This window comes from Nicotiana tomentosiformis, chromosome 1, assembly GCF_000390325.3.
Source record: "Nicotiana tomentosiformis chromosome 1, ASM39032v3, whole genome shotgun sequence".
Taxonomy (NCBI): domain Eukaryota; kingdom Viridiplantae; phylum Streptophyta; class Magnoliopsida; order Solanales; family Solanaceae; genus Nicotiana; species Nicotiana tomentosiformis.
Genome location: NC_090812.1, coordinates 5,616,399 through 5,632,484, shown reverse-complemented (window position 1 = coordinate 5,632,484; position 16,086 = coordinate 5,616,399). Strand labels below are relative to the sequence as shown.

The 16,086-nt window shown below is 37.0% G+C and overlaps 2 protein-coding genes across 2 annotated transcripts; one reads left to right on the top strand and one right to left on the bottom strand.

Moving 5' to 3' along the window:
• Positions 1 to 9,773: 9,773 nt before the first annotated feature.
• Positions 9,774 to 15,269, top strand: LOC104113855 (RING-H2 finger protein ATL51). The gene is made up of 2 exons (XM_009624165.4): positions 9,774 to 11,084; positions 14,934 to 15,269. Exon 1 carries the CDS (start codon positions 10,168 to 10,170, stop codon positions 11,080 to 11,082), a length of 915 nt encoding a protein of 304 aa, XP_009622460.1. The 5' UTR covers positions 9,774 to 10,167; the 3' UTR covers positions 11,083 to 11,084; positions 14,934 to 15,269.
• On the bottom strand, positions 12,890 to 13,684 carry LOC138896844 (uncharacterized mitochondrial protein AtMg00810-like). Its single transcript, XM_070182240.1, has 2 exons — positions 13,510 to 13,684; positions 12,890 to 13,140 (listed from the first exon to the last, which is right to left on the bottom strand). Exons 1-2 carry the CDS (start codon positions 13,682 to 13,684, stop codon positions 12,890 to 12,892), a joined length of 426 nt encoding a protein of 141 aa, XP_070038341.1.
• Positions 15,270 to 16,086: the final 817 nt, after the last annotated feature.

Below are 16,086 nucleotides of genomic sequence, written 5' to 3'. Positions count from 1 at the left end.
TTTGAATAGGTCCGATTTCCTCGTTGTAACCTTTATGGCACCAGCATGTGCCTTTACAAACGAATCCGCTAATATGGCAAAAGAATCGATGGAATTTGGGGGGAAATTATGATACCAAATCATCACTCCCTTCGAGAGGGTCTCTCCGAATTTTTTCAATAACACGGATTCGATCTCGTCGTCTTCCAAATCGTTACCCTTGATGGCACACGTGTAAGAGGTGACGTGTTTATTGGGATTGGTCGTACCGTTATATTTGGGAATTTCGGGCATACGAATTTTTTTGGGGATTGGTTTTGGGGCTGCACTAGAGGGAAAAGGCTTTTGGATGAATTTCTTCGAATCCAGCCCTTTTATCATTGGTGGAGCTCCCGGGATCTTATCAACCCTGGAATTATATATTTTTACTTTTTTATCGTTGGCTTCGACTCGTTTTGTGAGTTCCTCGAGCAATTTAGTAATTTCGAGAGTAGTCCCCGATTCTTACTCGTTTGACTTCACTATGGCTGGCTCCGTTTTGTGGGTAATTTTTCGAAGCGGATCGGACTCCGACCTACTTTGTACCTGAGTTTGGCTCTGCAATAGAGCTATCACTATTTGCTCGGCTTGTAACATCTCGAAGATCATCCGTAAGCTGACTCCGATCTCCTCCATGTTATGGGCGTCTCGAGCTACGAATCGAGTACCGCCCTAAATATTTTTTTCCGGTTCGGAACGTTGGTTCGCCTCAAGGGCCACTTGTGAATTGACATCTAGTGGTACTTCGACTCGGATTTCAGGTACTTCGACTCGAGCTTCAGTGACATCGTTAAGTGGCCTTCCGACCCTGGGTAACAAATTATTGGTTTCATCCTGGAGGTCGGTTTCGTGGTCGATAGGTAAAGCCATGAATCGAGGGTTTGCCATTGCTGATTCGGAGTTGTAAACTAGTGTGTATTGCGAATTTGTATCAAACAACCACTGTTATCCTTAGCCCCACGGTAGGCGCCAAACTGTTTACCCGAAAAATCTGATATAATTAAATTTATAAGTAGTTCTAAAGATATGTGATATAGCTTGACATAAATCGTACGTAGAAGTGAAAATGTTTAGATTCTTGGCTATAGAAATGGGATATAAATTATTGAACTAGAAGAGTGAGTATGCTGAGTAAAACAAGCTTAAGAGATTTATTATTCAATAAATAGAAGTAGTCTTTTTGCTTGTGCTTACAAGGATTCCCCCTTTATAGTAGATGGATCTTACTTTATTTATAATATAAAATATATAGTGGAGAACCCATAATGAATTGTCTCTTTCTCGATTCCTGCCAAGATTCTCTCCCCTAGTGCGGTTGCAACGGCTCCTGTCTGTGAGCTCGATACTGACTCGAGCTCGGTATTGGGTCGAGCCCCGGCCTTTAGTTTGAGTTTGACATTCGAGGTGAGTGTCAATCGGTCTGTGCATCTCCGACAACCTTCTCGTTGCCTTGCGGTTCAATTTGGTCATGGGCTTGATAATGATACCGAGTCGATTCCTCGATCGGTCTTGGAGCTCGAGGCTTGTTTGTACTATCCTCGGAACTCGTCTCGAGCTCTTACTTCGACCGCTTACCATTCAAACTCGATCAAACGTACGGAGGCCGAAATCTATTTCGACCGTATACAAACACATAAATTTCGAGGTGCGAAAATAAGTCCAGGTTAGTAAATGGCTTATGGAAAGGAGGGTGGATTCATTTATCTCGACGAAAGACTTTTTCTTATTGAAAAAATTGAAAAGGAAGTAAATGAAATAGTAGTTTAGATTTATGCCTCAAATGAGTCTCACACGTTGCTGCTCCCTGGTCCATCAATAATGAAGTTTTAAAGTTAATATTTGATCTTATACCAATCATATTATATTTATTGGTGGTGTTTGTTGAGGTTTTTATTTTTAAGATGAAATAGTCTTAAAATGAGGGTGAATGGGAAATGGAGGAAAAATAAAATTTTTGAGTAAAATTTTAAGTTTTTCCCTCTTGACAATGAGACATTGTCCCATATTGGAAGAGGAAGAGATTTTTGGTGGGTATATATATAATTGCTCTTCTTGTAGCTCTTAAAGAGTTAAGAAGAAAGCAAGCCTCGCGCCGTCGTCGTCGTCGCTCGCTCGGCTCGGCTCGGCTTCGGCTACGGCTTCGGCTTCGGCTTCGGCTTCGGATTCGGATTCGGATTCGGATTTGGTCAAATGATTGATTGATTAATTTTTTGGATCAAATTTATTTGTTAATAGTAAATATTAACGTAAGATTATCCGCATTTATAACGGATATTTTCCAATCCGTGTATTGACCACAAGGCAGCCGCCTAATACTCTTCCCACCATGATTGTGCTTGCTCCACCATAGAGGGTGGACGATTGGTCTTCTTCAACACTAGCTGCTATATATATGTGCAGCAGCTGTTGAAAAAAGACACTCAACACACAACACACAAGAAACAAACTGAAAATCGCTTAACAGATTTGGCTATACATTGTACTCCTTCCTCTCAGCATTTCCATACGATTTTCTGAGTTTCTACTCCCTCGTTCTGCATTGTTTTTAACTTCAAACAAAGCAACTGTAAGTGTGATTTGCTACCGAACTTTGTGTTCGCTGAAATACTGGGGTTTGAAGTACCGCTACACCAGTGTGTGATTCATTCTATCCTGGGAGGAAATAATCCATTACCTTGGGTACTAGGAGGGGATTAAATTCCTTAAGGAAACACTGTGTATTCAGTGGGCTCGAATTAATTACTATTTCATTACGTTTACTTATATTTTACAGAATTATTATTTACAAATACAGCAATATTGGCGGAAATAACAAGCTTAAGGAATTTAATATTTATTTATGTATTTGTATTATTCTTATTATTCTGCAAACTAAAACCTTTGTGGTTTTGTGTATTCCCATTTTGGAGAGTAAAGCATTCGTGGCGTTTTGTTGGAAGATTAAGATCTACGTGATTTTTACTCCAGTTTGAAAACGTTTATTAAACGTTTGTTTGTGTCATTCTTTTAACAGAAAAAATGACGACTGAAAGCGAAAACCAAACTGTTCTGATGGTGACTGCCAACGCATCGACAAGCCGAACACCGGCATTGGCACAGGCAGAAAAATCCAAAAATTTTTCCGGGATTGATTTCAAGCGCTGGCAGCAGAAGATGTTCTTCTACTTAACTACGTTATGTCTACAGAAGTTCATCAAGGAAGATGTTCCTGATCTGCCAGATAAAACTCCAGAGAATAAACGCTTTCTCGTAATTGAAGCGTGGAAGCATTCTGATTTTTTGTGCAAGAATTATATTCTTAGCAGACTGGATGATAATCTTTATAATGTATACAGTGGCGTGGAAACGTCAAAAGAATTGTGGAATGCACTTGAAAAGAAATATAAAACTGAAGATGCCGGGATGAAGAAATTCGTTGCCGCAAAATTTTTGGACTACAAAATGGTAGATAGCAAGTCTGTTATTACCCAAGTCCAAGAATTGCAAGTGATTATTCATGATCTACTTGCTGAAGGTCTTGTCATCAACGAAGCATTCCAAGTAGCAGCAATGATTGAGAAGTTGCCTCCGTTGTGGAAAGACTTCAAAAATTATTTGAAACACAAACGAAAGGAAATATCCCTTGAAGATCTCAACGTTCGGTTGAGAATCGAAGAGGACAATAAAGCTGCTGAAAGGAGAGGCCGTGTAAATTCAACAATAATGGGAGCAAATATTGTTGAAGATAACAAAAAGAGGAAGAAGGCTTCTGGTCCGAAATACAACCCAAGCAAGAAGCGGTTCAGTGGAAACTGCTACAACTATGGGAAAACCGGACACAAATCTAGGGAGTGTCATGCTCCGAAGAAAGACAAGAAAAGGGGTCAAGCAAACATAGTAGTAAACCATGATGATGTTGATAACTTGTGTGTCTTTTCAATCTGAATGTAATGGTTGTGGAAAACAATAATAATATTTCAGCTTCTTCTTACTTACTTGAGTCAAATGATTTATGGCATGTACGTTTGGGTCATGTCAATTATAAAACCTTGCGGAAAATGATTAACTTGGAAGTACTGCCCAAGTTTGAATGCGAAAATCAAAATGTCAAACATGTGTGGAATCTAAGTATGTTAAACATCCTTATAAGTCAGTTGAAAGGAATTCAAATCCTTTAGACTTAATTCACACAGATATTTGTGACATGAAGTCAATACCATCTCGCGGTGGAAAGAAGTATTTCATAACTTTTATTGACGATGGTACTCGATATTGCTATGTTTACTTACTGAATAGTAAAGATGAAGCAATAGACGCATTCAGGCAATACAAAAATGAAGTTGAAACACAACTTAACAAGAAAGTAAAAATGATAAGAAGTGATAGGGGTGGTGAATATGAATCTCCTTTTGAAGAAATATGTTTAGAATATGGAATTATTTATCAAACAATAACCCTTTACACGCCCCAATCTAATGGGATTGCGGAAAGAAAGAATCGCACATTAAAGGAGATGATGAATGCGTTGTTGATAAGTTCTGGTTTGCCACAGAACTTGTGGGGGAAAGCCATTCTTACGGCTAATCGAATATTAAATCGAGTGCCTCATAGCAAAACAGAATCCATTCCATATGAAAAATGGAAATGAAGGAAGCCCAACTTGAATTAATAGGACCGAAAACCGTTGATTGTGTTTTCATAGGATATGCAACAAATAGTAAAGCATATCGATTTCTGGTTCATAAATCAGAAAATCCCGACATTCATAATAATACGGTTATAGAATCAGATAATGCTGAGTTCTTTGAAAATATATATCCGTATAAAAAGGAATGTGAGTCGTTTGGTGAAGGATCTAAACGACCTCGGGAAGAAACAAAAGAAAGTACATGTAATCAGGAGGATCCAAGACGTAGTAAACGTCAAAGAACGTCTACTTCATTTGGACCAGATTTTGTGACTTTCTTATTGGAGAATGAGCCTCAAACATTTAAAGAAGCTATGACTTCTTCGGAATTATTGTTTTGGAAAGAGGCAGTCAATATTGAAATAGAATCCATATTGAACAACCATACATGGGAATTGGTTGATCTTCCTCCTGGAAATAAACCTTTGGGTTCTAAATGGATTTTTAAGAGAAAAATCAAAGATGATGGCACTATTGATAAATTCAAGGCAAGGCTCGTAGTCAAAGGGTATAGACAACGAGAAGGTCTAGACTACTTTGATACATACTCTCCAGTTACAAGAATTACGTCCATACGAATATTAGTAGCATTAGCTGCAGTGTATGGTCTTGAAATTCATCAAATGGATGTTAAGACGGCCTTCTTAAATGGAGAGTTGGAGGAAAAAATTTACATGGAACAACCTGAAGGGTTTGTGGTTCCAGGTAAAGAAAAGAAGGTATGTAGACTTGTTAAGTCTCTTTACGGACTAAAACAAGCACCCAAACAATGGCATGCGAAATTTGACCAAACAATGTTGTCAAATGGTTTTAAGATAAATGAATGTGATAAATGTGTGTACATTAAAAATGTTCCAAATCACATAGTCATTGTTTGCCTATATGTGGATGATATGCTGATAATGAGTAATGACATTGCCAACATAAATGCTACTAAGCGTATGCTCAATAGCAAGTTTGATATGAAAGACTTGGGAGTTGCTGATTTAATTCTGGGAATTAAAATCCATAAGACTCCTCAAGGTCTGGCATTGTCACAATCTCATTATATTAAGACAGTACTTGAAAAATTCAAGCACTTGGGCTTTAAAGTTGCAAAGACTCCAATTGACGTGAATCTTGCATTAGCAAAGAACAAAGGCCAAAGCATATCACAATTGGATTATGCTCGTGTGTTGGGATGCTTAATGTATATCATGAATTGTACACGACCAGATATAGCTTGTGCTATAAGTAAACTGAGTCGATATACGAGCAATCCAGGCCAATCTCATTGGATGGCAATGAAACGAGTTTTGGGATATTTAGAACATACCCAGAACTTTGAATTGCACTACAGTAATTTTCCTGCGGTGATTGAGGGATACTGTGATGCAAATTGGATCACCGGTTCAACTGATTCTAAGTCCACGAGTGGATATGTATTCACTATTAGTGGAGGAGCGGTATCTTGGAAGTCATCCAAACAAACATGTATTGCCCGCTCTACAATGGAGGCTGAATTCATAGCCTTAGATAAAGCCGGTGAAGAAGCTGAATGGCTCCGGAATTTCTTGGAAGACATTCCATTTTGGCCCAAACCGTTGGCATCAATATGCATACATTGTGATAGTCAAGCGGCAATTGGAAGGGCTGGGAGCGTTATGTATAACGGTAAATCTCGTCATATACGACGAAGACATAAAACCATTAGGCAATTACTCTCTAGAGGAATTATCACGATTGACTATGTAAAGTCAAGTGATAATGTGTCGGATCCACTTACAAAAGGCCTAACTAGAGAGGTAGTTGAGAAATCATCAAGGGAAATGGGGCTATGGCCGAGAACAAGTCATTGTGGCGGTAACTCTACCTAGAAGACTGGAGATCCCAAGATCTAGGTTCAAGGAGATCAAACAAAGTTATTAATGACGGTTCAACATTGTCAAATAAAATTTAAGTCCGTTCTCGTGATGAGACAATGTTCAGTACCAAGGATAAAGCATTAAGGCTTTTTAATAATTTCTAAATTTGATACGGGGTATATCAAATAGTGTATCTACAGGATGACATGTTTAGAAATTACCTATGTAAGTGTGAAGTGTTAGCCGCTTCAAGGAGAACTTTGTAAGGCCAGTTCTCTACGCACTTATGAAATCAGGCGGTGTTCATGGCTGAAACGAACACAACAATGAGAACCAAAGACGGTTAAGGGTTGATTGTGTGACTTATGGTTGTCTAGGTATACACCAAAGATCGACGGTTCAAAGATATCAAATCTACCGATTGACCGAGTATATCCGACATAAGTTTACTACGGAAAGTTCAAAGGGAAACCTACTTATCCAGATGCGATTAATCCTTGCTTGTAAATCACACAGTTTTTCCATGCATACTTCCGTGATATAGCCATTCCCCATTCATATGGAGGATTGTTGAGGTTTTTGTTTTTAAGATGAAATAGTCTTAAAATGAGGGTGAATGGGAAATGGAGGAAAAATGAAATTTTTGAGTAAAATTTTAAGTTTCCCCTCTTGACAATGAGACATTGTCCCATATTGGAAGAGGAAGAGATTTTTGGTGGGTATATATATAATTGCTCTTCTTGTAGCTCTTAAAGAGTTAAGAAGAAAGCAAGCCTCGCGCCGTCGTCGTCGCTCGCTCGCTCGGCTCGGCTCGGATTCGGATTCGGATTCGGATTCGGATTCGGATTCGGTCAAATGATCGATTGATTGATTAATTTTTTGGACCAAATTTATTTGTTAATAGTAAATATTAACGTAAGATTATCCGCATTTATAACGGATATTTTCCAATCCGTGTATTGACCACAAGGCAGCCGCCTAATGCTCTTCCCACCATGATTGTGCTTGCTCCACAAACAAGCTAATGCTTGCTCCACCATAGAGGGTGGACGATTGGTCTTCTTCAACACTGGCTGCTATATATATGTGCAACAGCTGTTGAAGAAAGACACTCAACACACAACACACAAGAAACAAACTGAAAATCGCTCAACAGATTTGGCTATACATTGCACTCCTTCCTCTCAGCATTTCCATACGATTTTCTGAGTTTCTACTCCCTCGTTCTGCATTATTTTTAACTTCAAACAAAGCAACTGTAAGTGTGATTTGCTACCGAACTTTGTGTTCGCTGAAACACTGGGGTTTGAAGTATCGCTACACCAGTGTGTGATTCGTTCTATCCTGGGAGAAAATAATCCATTACCTTGGGTACTAGGAGGGGATTAAATTCCTTAAGGAAACACTGTGAATTCAGTGGGCTCGAATTAATTACTGCTTCATTACGTTTACTTATATTTTGCAGAATTATTATTTACAAATACAGCAATATTGGCGGGAATAACAGTGTTTGCTAAAAGTAATTTAAAAGCCTTAATCACAATCTACATATAAAAAAGAAGCAATTTAAATATTATATGATGTCATTTATTTGGCTTAATGATGCACGATACGTGCAAAAATGATCTATAGGACTATTGTCTAATTAACAAATGTGCGTAAAACTTTCTAGATGGAGAGGATTAGGTGTACCAACAAATCATTGTCCAAAATTATTTACGTCTATACTAATTGCATGACTGTCATGTCTTGAACCTAAACTAGAAAACAATTATTATATTTGTGATTATTGCATGAGTACTGGTTAAACCTTAGAAAAGAATAAGAAGAACCAAGGTGAAGTGCTTATTTTGCGATTAATTCCGAATTATGATATATAGCTTGAATATACCAAGGTTTCTCAAGTCAATTCATTTTTACTTGGGACAAGATGCGTTTGTGTTCTAACACAAACTTTATATATGTAAATCTACACCTGACAAACAATATATACTAGTAACGCATGATTATGTGCACTAATTAATACGTGACTTGTAAGTAATTTTCTTTATAATAATGATCTTATATATGAATAATTTTTTATTATCTCGACTATTACAACAAATACTAATTATCTCTCATTTAAATGCAAGTATCATGCGTACTAAAGCTTGTGCATATTACAAGAAATTATTTATATTACAATATAAATCTTGATCTTCGTAATTTTCATCCCACTTTGTTACCGCTAACGCATGTAAATATTTTCTTTTTAATATTTTTAAAAAATAATGGAGGCCAAAAAAGCATAAAGTAAAAAAGACAAAAAATGGAACTGGCTAGAAATAAACCGTACATCACTACAGTGAAATTGTGCAAACTATTCCCGTTGATATTCTTTAATGTCTTTATTTCCATCATTATATTCATCGATTACTATATTGGAATATTTATCCTATTTTTTTTGCGGTTACTTTTCCTTGTCACTCTTTATTGGTGGCCACCACCACTTTATAAGAAGATCAAAATTTGCCAAGCCAGCAAACAAAAGTAAGCAATTATTCTTGGCACGATCTATAAATACCTAACATATGTTTTTAATTTTTATATACATTAATAATATTACTAAATCATAATTTATTAATACACATTCTTGTTCTAATTGATAATTAAATATAATTAATATATATGATTTTACATAAAAATGGAGTGTGAGTAAGTTTTATCGTGATAACTCGCCCTCATTGCATTTTCCTTTTATGGACTTCAATTTGCTTTTTCTAATTTCTTCGTTGTCCAACTCCGCATATTGAGAAGTAGTCTAGCAACATCTATATTTTATATAAGATCCATATTGGCAACTTTTGTAAGCAACAAGTAAGGCTTCTTTTAATATTTATTGGTCAACTAAAACTCTTGGAAGGTGTAACAAACTTAGATTTAGAAATGAAAACCAATATTTAATTAATTATTTTCCCTAGGCAGGTTCTTTTCAGTTGCTCTCCCGTAAGCTGCCCTAGATCAAAGTCTGAAACAATACAACCTAAGGTCCCTCTATATCATATGGTACATGTGCACTATAGGTGTGGTACCTTGTGCTTTAAACTATGTATTCTATTAAAATTGCTAGAGTTGTAATTATTAAGTCACTTTCTTTTTGGTGGAGCAAAGCAAACAGTGAATTGGTTTTCTTGATTTGGAGGTGTAATACCCTCCACAAATCTAAGTTAAGAGACCATTTGAACATTACCAAAAAATATGAATAAATTTTCCATCTAAAGAGAACTCCAACTAACTTATATCATCTCATTGTTCAACAAACCATCATCTCTTATGCAAATAAAAGCATAAAAGTAAAGCCAAGAAAATGAAAGAAACAAGCTGAGCTAGCAACCTAAATGAATTCCAAAAGTTGAAGAATCTGAATTCTGAATTGACACCTCAACTTCCTACCCTTTAGTTCCTCTACTTTGCTTACCTTTCCATCTAAGCCCCCTTAGCTTACACTCCTCCCCCTACCTTGTTTTCCAACAACAAAAAGAGCAAAAGAAGGCAAAAACACTTGATGGGGTTCTTTCTTTTCTCTCTTTGTTTCAGAAAAATGGAAGCTTTGTTGATTATGAGTACTAGTTAGTAGTTAGTGCAGAGGTTTTAGTGAACATGGGATCTATTGGAAATACAAATCCATGGGCACCTTTTGATAGTTATAAGGATTGTTCACAAGGGATTTGTAGTGTCTATTGTCCACAATGGTGTTACTTCCTTCTTCCTCCACCTCCTCCTGATGATGAATCAGATGATTCTACCACAGCTTTTTCCCCTCTCATCATAGCAATCATCGGTATCTTGGCGAGTGCTTTCCTTCTTGTGAGTTACTATACAATCATCACTAAGTATTGTAGGAGGAGGAGGAGCAGAAATGCAGCCACAGAGTTGGAAGCCAATCGAAACGAGACGCCTCAAGATCAATGGCAAGTTGCTACTGCTGGATTGGATGAGTCAACTATTAAGGCAATCACAGTATGCAAGTTCAAGAAAGGTGAAGGATTGGTTGAAGATACTGAATGTGCTGTTTGTTTGAGTGAGTTTCAAGAAGATGAGAACCTTAGGCTTTTGCCTAAATGCAGCCATGCTTTTCATTTACCTTGTATTGATACTTGGTTGAAATCTCATTCTAATTGCCCTCTTTGTAGGGCTAATGTAGTATCATCTCCCAGTCAATCATTACCCCCTCCTATTCCTTCTTCAGCAGCTCCTCTTCATTCTTTAAACATAAATGCTCTTCAATTTCAAAGACAAAATGACTTGATCTTAGTGGTGGATGATCACGAAAGAATTCATCGCGAAGAGGTTGTTGTTAGCCTTGTTTGTGATGTTTCAACAAAGAACAGCTCAAGGGAAAATTCTGAATTCAGAAGATCAATGTCTTTAGGTGAATTTTCAAGGCAGCATAATCTTCTAGTAGCTGATATGCTGAGAATAACTGAAGATAATGAGGAAGAATTTGTCTGCAATCCTGTTTCTATAAAGAGATCTGTCTCCACAGGAAGATGCACATTCTCAGGACAGAAATAAAGGCAAGGTCTCTGTTGTTCTTTGTTGAAACATAATTTTAAGTATTGGTTGAAACTCTGTACATTCTTGAAATATACCAACAAACTGGAAATTAATGAAATCTGATTTTTCTTCAGTTCCGGTAGAATGATCTAATAAAAGTTTAACTTATGAGTAGCAAATTGTTATAGTACTATTTTCTAGTTAGAATTTGGTCTCAATCCTTAACCAAAAGGAATTGTAAGTGTCTGATCTGAATACTAGGAGTAGTATTTAATCCCTTTATTTTTACAGGGTGTTTTTAGGACTTATTGATAAAAATATGAATCAAAATCCTCCATAAATTAAAATTTAGAATCAAGAAACGTCAAAATTGTTCACTTGGAGAAACTAATTAAAACAGATAGAAGAAGCAAAACTGCAAGCCCATCATTTATTTATAATCTTCATTATGGGCACTACAGAAACTATAGAACAATGCAAATGAGTATATTAACACTACTGACTCTTTGTTCCGGTGGACACTTTGTTTCAGATATATTTTTATATTTTGGTTCTTAAAACTATGTCAAATATATTTGTTTCTTCTTGTTCCAGATTGTACTAATGTAAACCAATTCACTCAAGTGGTAGGACCTCTTGTACCTCATTGAATGTAAAGTTCAAGATTTTTCTTTTAGTAACTTGTAAGAACACACTAGTCACAGCAGACATAAAAAAAACATGCCCCACTATAACAATACAAAATATGTTCTAATAGAGGCGTTTAAAACACTGGTTTTGAACATGTCAAAAAGAAAATCCGTGGAATTGAGGGGCCAGAAACAGAATTTGTCAAAACTAACCTAGATCTGCCATGGAAATTGAGGCAAGGTCTAGTGAGAAGAAGAGATAGAAATATAGAGTGAGAGACAAAAGATCGTACAGAGAGAAATTATAATTTGTATTTCTTTTCTTATGTCTACAATGTATAAATTGTGTCTAATATATACAAAGTTGTCCTAACTAGCCAACTAATAGATGTATCTAAAAGAGTACATATTAAATAACACAATGTACAAAATGCCTCAACTATATTTTATATCTCTACACTCCTCCTCAAGTTGAGAATGAAAATGTTTTTCATTCCCAACTTGGACAACAGAAAAGCATGATGCTGATGCCCAAATGGCTTTGTCAAAATGTCTAATGGTTGTTGTTGGCTTGATATGTGAGAAGTCTCAATCAACCCCTTTTGTATCTTCTCTCTTATGAAGTGACAATCTATTTCTATGTGTTTTGTTCTCTCATGATACATAAGATTTGCTGCAATTTGTAATGCAGCTTTGTTGTCATAAAGCAGCTTCATTGGCAACTGCACATCCATTCTTAACTCCTTCAGCAAGTCATTGAGCCAAACTAGCCCTGCCACTGTGTGTGCCTTGCTTCTATATTCTGCTTCTGCAGAACTTCTAGAGATAGTACTCTGTTTCTTAGCTTTCCAAGAGATCAATGAATCTCCTAGCTTAATACAATAGCCAGTCACAGATTTTCTTGACATGGGATAAGATGCCCAATCAGAGTCACAGTAAGCTTCAATCTGTTGTGTCCCTTTGCTTGACATGAGAATTCCTAGACCTAGCTGTCTTTTTATGTATCTAACTACATGTAGAGCTGCCTCATAATGAGATCTCTTGGGTGCATGCATGAACTAACTTAGGCACTGAACTGCATAAGAAATGTCTGGACTGCTTATTGTGAGGTTCAAAATTTTTTCAATTAACCTTTGGAAACTCCCCATGTCTTCCAGTACTTCATCAGAGGTGCCAACATTGATACTTTCATCAAATTATGTACTTGTAAGCTCTATATTCTGCTCCATAGGTGTATCTTTAGGATTTAAGCCTGCTAGTCCCACACCTGAGATCATTTCTAGTGCATATTTCCTTTGTGACATCAATATTCCCTCTATAGACCTTGCAAATTCTATCCCTAGGAAGTACCTCAACTCCCCTAGGTCTTTTAACTTGAACTTCTGGTGTAATGCAACCTTTGTATTCTGAATCTCCTCTAGATCATTTTCTGTTACAAGTAAGTCATCTACACATACCAGCACCAGCACAACTTGTTTTTGTCAGCCTTGGTAAACAATGAATAATCATGTTTGCTTTGAGCAAAATCAGAATCTAAGAGAGCTTGAATTAGTTTTAAATTCTATTGACTAGATGCCTGTTTTAAACCATATAAGTATTTTAGTAGCCTATATACTCTATGATACTCTATGCTCCCCCTAGCTACTAAAACCTTGGGGCAGGGACATGTACACCTCTTCCTCAAGGTCACTATTGAGGAAGGTATTATGAATATCTATTTGGAAAACAGCTCATCCCTTAAGGGATGTAGTAACAACTACAGTCCTTACAGTAGTGAGCTTAGCCACAGGGGAGAAGGTGTCATGAAAATCCAGACCTTCTTGTTGTGTGTAGCCTTTAGCAACTAGTCTAGCTTTGAATCTCTCTACTAAACTATCTTCATTGTACTTAATCTTGTACACCCATTTGCAACCAATGGAGACCTTACCATCAGGTAGATCCACTATTTTCCATGTGCGGTTTTGCTCTAGAGCCTCAATTTCCAATTGCATGGCTTTAATCCACCTAGCATCTTTACTAGCTTGAGAGAAAGAAGAGGGTTCAGTGTCTGAAGAAAAAGAAGGAATGACTGAAAGTGTGAAGGTAGATGGGAGTAGGAGACAAATTGTTGAATGGGATAGGAAGAGGAAGAAGAAGTGGCAGGTAAGGGGGATGTACATAATCAGTTAACCAAATAGAAGGTCTGGTTACCCTTCCTGGCCTTATAGGTTGATCAGGAGTGGTAGTTACAGGAGGAAGATAGGTAAGAGAAGGGGCAGGAGAGGTTGGCATATGTTCAGAGGAGATAGCAGGTGATGATGAATCAGGAGAGATAGGTGTAGACTCAATTGGAGGAGCTGAATCAAAGGAAGGTTCAGGGATAGGATTAAGAAGGGGCTCAGGATAAAAATGAGCAGGAGAAGATGCATTGGAAGGAAGGAAATGAATCTGGGAATTTGAAAGGAAAAATGTGTTCTTTGAACACAACATTCTTGTTGACAAAGAATTTCCAGACCCAATGTCATAGAGTCTGTAACCCTTTTGATTTAAGGAATAACCCATGAAGATAGCAGGCTAAGACTTGACAGAGAACTTATCACTATAGTAGGGTCTTGTGGCATAAGACAAATATCCTAAAGTTCTCATGTGATGTAGTCTAGGAGGATGACCATGGAACAACTTATAAGGAATCTTTCCATTCAAAACACTACTAAGTAATCTATTAATGATGTAGGTGGCTGCAAGAATACACTCACCCCAGTATTTTAAAGGAATGTGGGCTTGAAATCTCAAGGCTCTACTAACTTCAAGAATGTATCTATGTTTCCTTTCCACTACCCTATTCTGTTGAGGGGTGTGGACACAACTATTTTGATGTATAATTCCTTTGAATTTAAAAAGAGTTTGAACAAAGTGTATTAAAGAATTCATAACCATTGTCTGATCGAAAGGTCTTAACACCGGAAGAAAATTGGTTTTTAATCAGTTGAAGGAAATCATTCAGAACAACAAATACATCACTTTTGACTCTTAATAAGAAGGTCCGAGTTATTCTAGAGTAATCATCAACAAGTGTAAGAAAGTATCTGAAGTCATAATGGGTACACACTCTATATGGACCTCAAACATCCATATGCACCAATTCAAATGCAGAAGTAGACTTAAGAGTACTAATAGGAAATGGTAACCTAGTTTGTTTAGCTAAATGACAAATTGAACAACTACAGTCATTGAACTTTGACAAGTGATTTCTAATTGCAGGAATTTTCAGTAGAATAGTTTGAGGTGCATGACCAAGTCTTTGATGCCACAAAATATTTGAGTTATTCTGTAGAGAAGAGGACAAACACTTGGAGGCAGGAGCGACAGGTGTGCAAGGTTTGAGAATGTACAACCCATTCTTTTCATTACAAATCCCCTTCACTTTGTCACTGAAGAGGTCCTGAAATATATAGAAATCAGGATAAAAAGCTACTAAACACTTTAAATCCTTAGTGTATTTGGAGACAGATAACATGTTGTATTTAAATTGTGAAACATATAATACATCATGTAAGACTTGTGAATTGGGCAGAGAACAAGACCTTTAATGAGTAATCTTAGTACTATCCCAATTAGGCAAATGCACAGAATTAGAATTAGAATTAGAATTAGAATTAGAAGGTATAGGTTGTGAGTGAGAAAACTAATGCAAGGAGGAAGCCAGCCATATGATTTGAGGCTCCAGAATCAATTATCGAACAATCATAGTTAGTAACAGATTTACCTATCATGTTAGTTGTCTCATTTGCAGCTGACTCTGCCATATTTGCTATCTTTATTGTAGCTGATTCTTTATTCTTGTCTAGTAACATAAGTATCTGTTGATATTGTTCATGAGTAAAAATAGGTGCAGATGCTAGACCTCCTGTATGTCCAATGTTTGTTGTCCCAGTAGTATACATTTCCTCTTGTGCCTTTACATTTGCATTATGTGCCACTGCTAGAGCACCTTTGCAACCTCCTCTTCTCCTATTGTTGTTGTTGAACTTGGGCCCTGTTGGATAACCAATCAACTTGTAGCAATTTTCTTTTGTGTGTTCCTTCATGTGGCAATAGTCACACTTCAGGTTCCCATTCCTCATAGGCCTTGTATTGGAGGTGTTGATCGATATCATAGCACTGAATTCTCCGTCCATAGGTGCACTCCCTAGAATTCCACTTTGCACTCCTAAGTTGCTATTCAATCTCTGCCTTTCTTCCTGGATTAACATCGAATAAGCTTGATCAATTGTAGGCGTAGGATTCATCATCAGGATTTGGCTTTTTTGTGGAGCATATGTGTCATTCAGTCCTATTAGAAACTTCATCAATTTTTGTTGGCGTAAAAACTCAACAAATTCTCTAGATTTTACACAATCGCACCCAGAAAATG